Below are 7,594 nucleotides of genomic sequence, written 5' to 3'. Positions count from 1 at the left end.
CTGAACAACTGTGCCAGCCTCAGCCCTCTGTGCACATGCACAGAAATGATGGGAGTTGGACTCAGGTACCTAGATTGTCCACACCTTGTTGTTTTCCTCCCAGACCATGTGTTTATGATTCCATCATAACTGTGGTATTTCCATTGTATGCTCCACTCTAAGTAGCGGAAGACAGACCAGATTCATTTGGTCATTGCCTCATGTTTTCCCACTGCTATTAAACTGTATTACTGTGCATTCCCTTCATGTTTGAGGCTGCCACTGTATTTGCAGTGAAATAGTTAAGTGTTGAGCGTACATGGCCTCAGAGTTATGGCTTCTTCTGATCATGTGTTAATATTTAGGATGGATTTGACAGAAGTAGCCAGAAAATTAAAAGTTTTCATGTACTCCTACTCAGATTTTTAAAGAAGGTCATGTATTTAATAGCTTGACTATATTATACTTGTGCATTCTGTATTTGCCAAAAAACTTGCTGTTGATTTTGGGGTATGGTGGTCCCAGTTATGAGGCCCCTGTGATCTATATAATGATTTTTGTTGTTGTTGATATATAAAACCAAGCAAGTAAAAAGTGTGGGAAAGGCAGGGGAATATTCTGGTGATCCTCTGTAAAGAATAAAATGTGAACTGCAAAGAAAAGGAAGAAATCATGTGCAGCTTCTTAACAGCCTGGCTGTTTGGGGAAGTGGGATTAAAGACTTGTCTTTAGTTTAGATTAAATTCCCGATTTGCACAGATCCCAGAGTGCTCTAGTTTTGCTCCTTGCTGTAGCCCTCTGCTGCCTCCAAGCCTGTGGCTTTCATTGGCAAGGGTGGTGTGGATTAGTTAATATTGATTAGTTCTATAACACCTGTAAAACATTGTTTGCCACAGAATGCCAGAGAGGCCAAGAGTTCAGAGAGCATTTGAGACCTATTGTTCTCATTACACAAAATCCAAATGTTGTTGTCCTGTGTCAGATGGCGTGGGAAATGCCTGCTGGATACTGTCAAGCTGGTATTCACATACCTGCCAATTAATTACAGATTACTTATGTTTGCAGAGAAATTCTGCAACCTGTTCCACAGCTGCTGTTTGCTGAATTCCTTATACTTGCTTAAAGTATTTAGTTCTAACATCTGTCAGACAAGACTTTAGACTAGCTGAATTATTTTTTCTGATTTAAAAAACAGGAATACCTTTTTTGATAAGTTTCTGCAAAACTTTACCAGTTAGGTAAGAATATTCTTTTATTGTATGTATTGAGAATGGGTGTTTTGTGTGTGCTTTGCAAAACACATCATGCTGGTTTATCTTGTGTGCTAGATGTAGAAACATTGTGGTATGCACTTCTGGTGCTGATTAGAGTAGGACCTACTCCCAGTAAGTACTGTACCAGGTAGCAGAGTTTCCTGAGGCTCCTAGTTCCTGATCCTTTTAAATTAAACTAGTGGCTGTGATATTTTTGCATGGTTCTTGCCCATTTTCAGGCCAGGCCACAGTGTTCTCCCAGCCACCCCAGCACTAAGCCTCTGCCTCCTACACGTACCTGCTGTAAAGATCTTCGTGCCTAGATTTTGTCTTTAATTTTACAGCCTGGAGTATACATGGGTTAAGTGCATGGTACAAGTACCTGCTGTTGGCTTTGGAAAAATGGAAGAAACTGAAAATAGATTTCAGGCTCATAAACAGTTTGGTACACATCATAGATGTGGAACACTGAAGCCTCATTACGAGAGGTACTGAAAACATGTTGTACTGGCCTTGTCAGAAGGCACTGCTGGTATTCACGTCTTCTGTAAATTGGGATGCTGTAACTTCTTATTGCAAAGTTCATGTATATTATAGTTGCAGCAACTTAAAAAGCTCTATCTTTTCTTCCTCTCTGCCTAGAAAGAAAAGGGAAAGAAATTGAAAGAGCAATGCTTCTAAGGATGTTCATACCATCTACTTTAGTCCCTTCTTCCTGGAGAGATCTACCTCTCTTTGGACTAGATACAGTCTTTAGGCAACTAGCCCAGGTTTTCTGAATTACTCCTAGCAATTACAAATTGATACAGAAAAGACAAATCTCCCCTTTCCCTAGAGGGAGGACAGGATGATTAAAAAGACTTTTATAAATATATGTAGATGCTTTATTTTCCCCCATTGTTGTTGGGTGGGGTTTTGTTTTTTGGGGGGAATTTTTTTTTAAACCTGAAGTTTCGTATGGTTATTTTATAAGGTTGATAACCTCGGCCCAAATCTCTATTCCAACAGTTTGTCTTCCATAAATGAAGCTGTATCATCGAAAAATTGCCTATGTGTCTTGGCTGCATAAGCATTCATCATTGATTAAATTTGAATAAGAGAAATATGAAAGTGCAATTTACAACAAAATAAAGATATTCTATTGTATTGAAACGTTATACAATATAAGTGGAAGTATTTTGATGTTCCTTTGTTCTGTGTGTTTTACCTCTTATCTCTGTTTGTCATTTTCTGTTTCTGTCTTGTCCTTCCTATCTACAAAAACCTGCTGTAGGCCAGTGTTACGTGGTGGGTCAGCTGCTAGCACTTCCTCTAACCCTCATCATGACAACACCAGGTAAAGATTATTTTTTTGTTAGTCATGATCCACTAATTTAGATTCTAAAAGTCAGACTTCTGTTTCCCTATTTCTAGTGTCCTTATTTTAAAATACAATGCTTATTTCTATCCTCCCTCTCAACTCCTGAGATATTTCAAGCCTTTATTCCTTACCCATCCAAGTCACCTGCAAAGACTTCACTTGTCTAATAGATACAATGTGCTGCAGAATTCTGGCTCAAAGTAATGCATGAGCAGAGGCTCTTAAATTACATTAGCTCTATGCTTCAAGTATTTTCTATTTAGTAGTGAGTTTCATATTTATATTGCTAGAAAATTTGGCCCTGCATCACCTTATTTTTTCCAGGTGTTCTCAGTAACATGCTTGTGATTATTAGTTGTAGCTGGATGCCTTTTCACTGGCATTATCTTGGCAGATTCTCATTGTTTCAGTGGAACTGGATATAAGATTGACATGTAATCTCATGGTCAGAATGAGGAAAAAAAATAGTCCCTTCCACATCTGTTGTTCTCATTTCCCACTACACTTCTCTGTTTTCATCGAAATGGAGGTTACATTTGTGCTTAAGTAGACACTGGATTCAAGCAGGTGATTCTTCTCTAACTCAGGAATTCAGTTTTTGTAATGGTCCAAAAGATTATCTCAAAGGATTTCTTCCTGGTAACCCTCTTGATTTAATACCTGGAATGGCTTGGAAGCTGGTAGAGCAGCAGTGATATACTGTGACTTACTGTGACTTTGTATTAAATTTATGTGACCTGGGAGGGCGGTGTGCCTGTGTCAGTGAAGCGATGAGCCTCTCTGCTTTTCCCAAGATGTGGTGAGGGACAACTATGCTGTGCATCTGGTGGGATTCTCAGGGTTTTTTTACCATCTACTACAAATTAAAAAATGGCTACAAAAAGACCCTCCTCAGAAATCTCTTTGGCTTTCAGAGGACCCGTAGTAGTAAAGAAAATGTGATTAATTTTTTGTGTGTGCAAAGCTTCAGACATTTTTAACAGTAGAAATGTTCAAATTGTTTTATAATTAACTTAGGTTTATTTTAAAATTACTTTTCTGAGTTAGCAGTGTGACCTTCACAGCACTGGGGAAATAAATAAATAAATAAAACCAAACCCACACCTCAGTTTCAGTTATTTTAATATTGCCCAAACTGAAAGAACTACAAGTAGTAAATAGCATAAATTATAGTTAAGTGAATGTTTGAAGTCTCCTTAGAATGAAAAATTAGTAATGGCCTTAATGAGAGAACCTTTTTCTAACAACAGGAGTTGAACAGAACTTCACAAAACTTTTTTTTTTTTTTTTTTTTTTTTGTGTGTCCCATACTGTGTTTTTACAACAGCTGTGACTGTTGACAGACAACTGTTTATTTGACTATTCCCCTACTAAAGGCTGTTTCTATCCTGATCTCACCTGGAAAAGGTTTCCCTCTCCCTGTATACCCTTCAACCCCAAAAAACATAGATCAAAATATAATTAACTTCCTATCTTTTATACAGTGTTGCTCAAGGATCTCACTGTTATCTAAGTCCATAATAATTCAACTCATCTAGAAACAGCAACTCTTATTTAGAAACAAGGTGTTAATGAACAATAATACAGAGAAACTTTTGACAGGTTGTCTGGGGGAAGGGGCAGAATCTTGCCTGAGCTGAGGGTTCTGTAGAAGTTTCCCAAAAGTGACAAAAGAACATGCAGTGCAAAGGTCTTATCTGCACTTAAATGCATTCTGCAAGCTTCAGGAATTCTACTCATAGTCACATTAGTCAAAGCTAAACATTCTTTTAGGTGTATTTTCTTGTGAATTTGGTAGCTTTGACATTATTTTGTTCCATTTCCTAGGCTGTTTGCAGCTGTTGTTCATATGACCTAATGAGAAAGCAAGTTGAGGGGAACTAATGTTGGAAACTGGGGTATTAAGATAGGAAGTGAGAAATGTGGTGGTAGGTGCAGCATCAGGAACTGCTTTTACCTGTTGGTTGTTGGAAAAGAATCTGGTTAAAAGGTAGCATTTGGGTAATCAAAACACTTTATGTAGACTTTCTGCCACTTCCCAACTGATAATAAATGTGCTGTATTTAATTAACTTGCCTTGGAGTTAGAATAATGCTTTCTCTGAATCGCTACATTAAGAAAACTGAGAACAAACTCTGGGAACAAACTTTTTAATGCATGCAGAGTTCAGCCAGCAGTGACTCTGCACTAGGCTCTTTATTTGCAAGGTTCTAGTCTCTGCTTAAAATACTAAGATTAATGTGACTGAGATCATTCAGTAGGTGTCCACTTGGGATACTTAAGTAGGTACGGAGCATAAGACACCCAATTCTTTCCAATTATTCATTTGGTTATTTCTAATCTGTTGCAGGTTTCTTGCAACTTTGGCATTTTAGCTCATACAATTTTCAGGTTTCATTAATCAGTTACGTAACTAGAAACAGTCTTTTGAGAGACCAAGTGATGGCAAGGAGCCTGTCTGCGTGGAGAATCTTCAAAAATATTTAAATGTCGAGAGCAATAAACACAGATTCAGTCAAGTGCTTACCCACTCCATATGTATTTGTACTTTATTTAGTTAGGATCCTATTGAAATAGACAACTCTGTAAAAGCTGGGAAAAAAGTTTTTTAATTCTCTCTGTCACCACCAAAAAAAATACATCTACTAGAATGTTGATAAAATATGGTACTTGCTAATATTTGTATGGATGAGACAGCTAAGCTATCTCCCTTATTTGTTAGATATGGTCTCTCCAACTTGGATACTACGCTTGAGGGAACACCAGATGACATGACAGTTGTAGATGCTGCTTCCTTAAGACGACAGGTATGTAAAGCATGGTAGTTGGTAATATTAAGAAAAAGCTGTAGTGTAAAATGGGGTGCAGGCTGTCTGTGTGGCTGCAAAGGTGTCCCTAACCAGTACGGTGAGGAATGCTCTCTGCCCATGCCGGACTGCCCTCGCGTATCCTGTATTGTTCTGGGCATCTGGAGAGTCCAACTCCATTTCTCTTCCTACTTATTAGGGACAGCAAGAACTGATCACTAGCGATTGAAGGTAGAAAGTCAAATTATCAACTGTTTAAACTCCATCTGTCTGAGATACTAATTTTACATGCCTATTCAGAAGCTTATAGAAAGTCTGGCAACTTTTAATGAAGTATTAAAAGCCTTTATTTATTTTTAGATAATAAAACTTAATCGCCGTCTACAACTTCTGGAAGAAGAAAACAAAGAGCGTGCTAAAAGAGAAATGATCATGTATTCAATTACTGTAGCTTTCTGGCTACTCAACAGCTGGCTTTGGTTTCGGCGCTAGACACAGCTCTCAGAAAGATTTAATAATTGAAAATACAAACAATTTGCAAAATTCTTTGTTTCTGTATTGTATGCTGTTTTATAATTAATACACTGGAAACTTCCAACACAGATAAAGGCTATAGAATTGCAGTGTTAAAGGGACACCTTGTTTTTCAGTTATAATGTATTTAATAATTTGTATTGCAAATACTTGCAGTATCCTCCTTTGCATGTTTCACTGTAAATATGGATCAGCCGTTACAAAGTTTGCTTCATGCAATGTAAGGAGAGTGATCTACAGGAATAACCACTGGATGTTTTGTTGTGGTGGGAAAAGAACAAATGGAATGGGTTTGGAAAAAATATAAAAACAAAAGAATAAAAAGGTTTTATTGTTGTTCTGTTGTTAAATGCAGTTAAAGATGATTGCACTAGTTTTCCTTTAGTCTGAGTAGTTTGAGGTGTGCCATATTGAAGGAGTGTGTCCTGTTTCATGAGTATGTTCCTTGTTTAAGTACATGTTCAGGGCAAATAATAAAAAGTTGCAGATTGTCCAGAGGTGCGTAATACGTTTGTTTTGTTGGGGTTTTTTTAGCTTTAATTTTGCAGATGTCTTTCTATAAAATACATTTTTAAGTCAGTCTGTGAGTGATCAAAAGATTATGGAGTACAAGATACAGATGTACTATATTTAATAAAACTGTCTCTTAAAAAAAACCAAAACCAACCAAACCATTGTTTAATATTATTTCATGAAAATTTATTTGAGGGTTCATCTAAACTATCAGTCTTTGAAGTAAGTAGTAGTGATGGGACTGAACAACTCCAAAGTAGCAGGTAGCCAGCTGACACCCCACTGCAGGCTGCCATCCCCTGCGCGTTGAGATTGTTCTCAGTATGTGTGGTGAGTACACAGGTATGGGGAGCTAGCCTGGTGTCCCCACATACTGTGCTCAGTTTAGATATATCCTGTTCAGTCCCACAGTCTACTGCGTTTTTGGTGGCACCACACGGTGCTGCCTCCCTGCTTGTTAGTTTTTTTATGTCTGCAGCTGCCGCTTCCGCTCACGTGCAGAGCTGTGGCCCTTCCCTCGGGGTGCATGAAACCACTAATGGCGTCAGTGCGTGGGAGAATGTGCAATGGTATCAAAACAATGCTTCAAGGGGAGCTTTCCTACAACAGCTAGACCTAGGCCACTGTGCAGGACCATTTCTGGGCTCCAGAAGTACACAGACGTGAAGAGATGATACACAACAGCTGCAGAAGAGAAGGACGTGGGCCCTGGCTCTCTAGGACAGCTGGTGGCTGCCGGCTCCAGCATAGTGGCGGTGGAGCTGTGCCCTGGTGAGGACAGGTGGTTCAGGGAGCATCGGGATACAAAGCCCCGAGGACGCTGACACACATACCCCGCGGGTGCCCGCGTAAGGAACGCTGCTCTCGTACATTTCACGCGCTATCAAGTTAAGCAGGGCCCTGTGCCCGGTGTTACGTGGCTTTTGCGCTGTTGTACAGGCTGCTGTGCCTGCTTCCTCCCGCTTTGCTGGATTTGGCTGTTGTGTGAATTGTTTTTAAGCTCTGTTCACTGCGTTACGTGACTCCGCTGGCTGTCAGGCATTTGCTGTGTGTTTTCTTACCATGAACGGTGAAAGCGTCTGCTTTTCCTACAAAGGGAAGGGCCTGCTTTGCGCGCTTGCTGGATTTTCACTGATTTTATACCATGG

The 7,594-nt window shown here is 39.2% G+C and overlaps 1 protein-coding gene across 7 annotated transcripts in view; it reads left to right on the top strand.

The window, feature by feature from the left end:
* MFF (mitochondrial fission factor) overlaps positions 1–6,415 on the top strand; it is a 20,291-nt gene extending 13,876 nt beyond the window's left edge. For 4 of the 7 annotated variants that reach the window (XM_010162839.1, XM_010162844.1, XM_010162840.2 and 1 more), the window contains 3 exons: positions 2,506–2,568; positions 5,315–5,399; positions 5,760–6,415. In XM_010162839.1, the coding sequence (XP_010161141.1) occupies positions 2,506–2,568; positions 5,315–5,399; positions 5,760–5,891 (280 nt within the window). In that variant the 3' untranslated portion in view covers positions 5,892–6,415. The remainder of the gene's footprint in view (positions 1–2,505; positions 2,569–5,314; positions 5,400–5,759) is intronic. The other 3 variants (XM_010162841.1, XM_010162846.2, XM_010162843.1) reach the window with 1 other exon arrangement.
* The last annotated feature ends 1,179 nt before the right edge of the window (positions 6,416–7,594 follow it).

Source organism: Antrostomus carolinensis, unplaced genomic scaffold (genome assembly GCF_000700745.2).
Source record: "Antrostomus carolinensis isolate BGI_N321 unplaced genomic scaffold, ASM70074v2 scaffold42272, whole genome shotgun sequence".
In the NCBI taxonomy this organism is placed as follows: Eukaryota; Metazoa; Chordata; class Aves; order Caprimulgiformes; family Caprimulgidae; genus Antrostomus; species Antrostomus carolinensis.
This window is presented reverse-complemented; position numbering and strand designations above follow the sequence as displayed.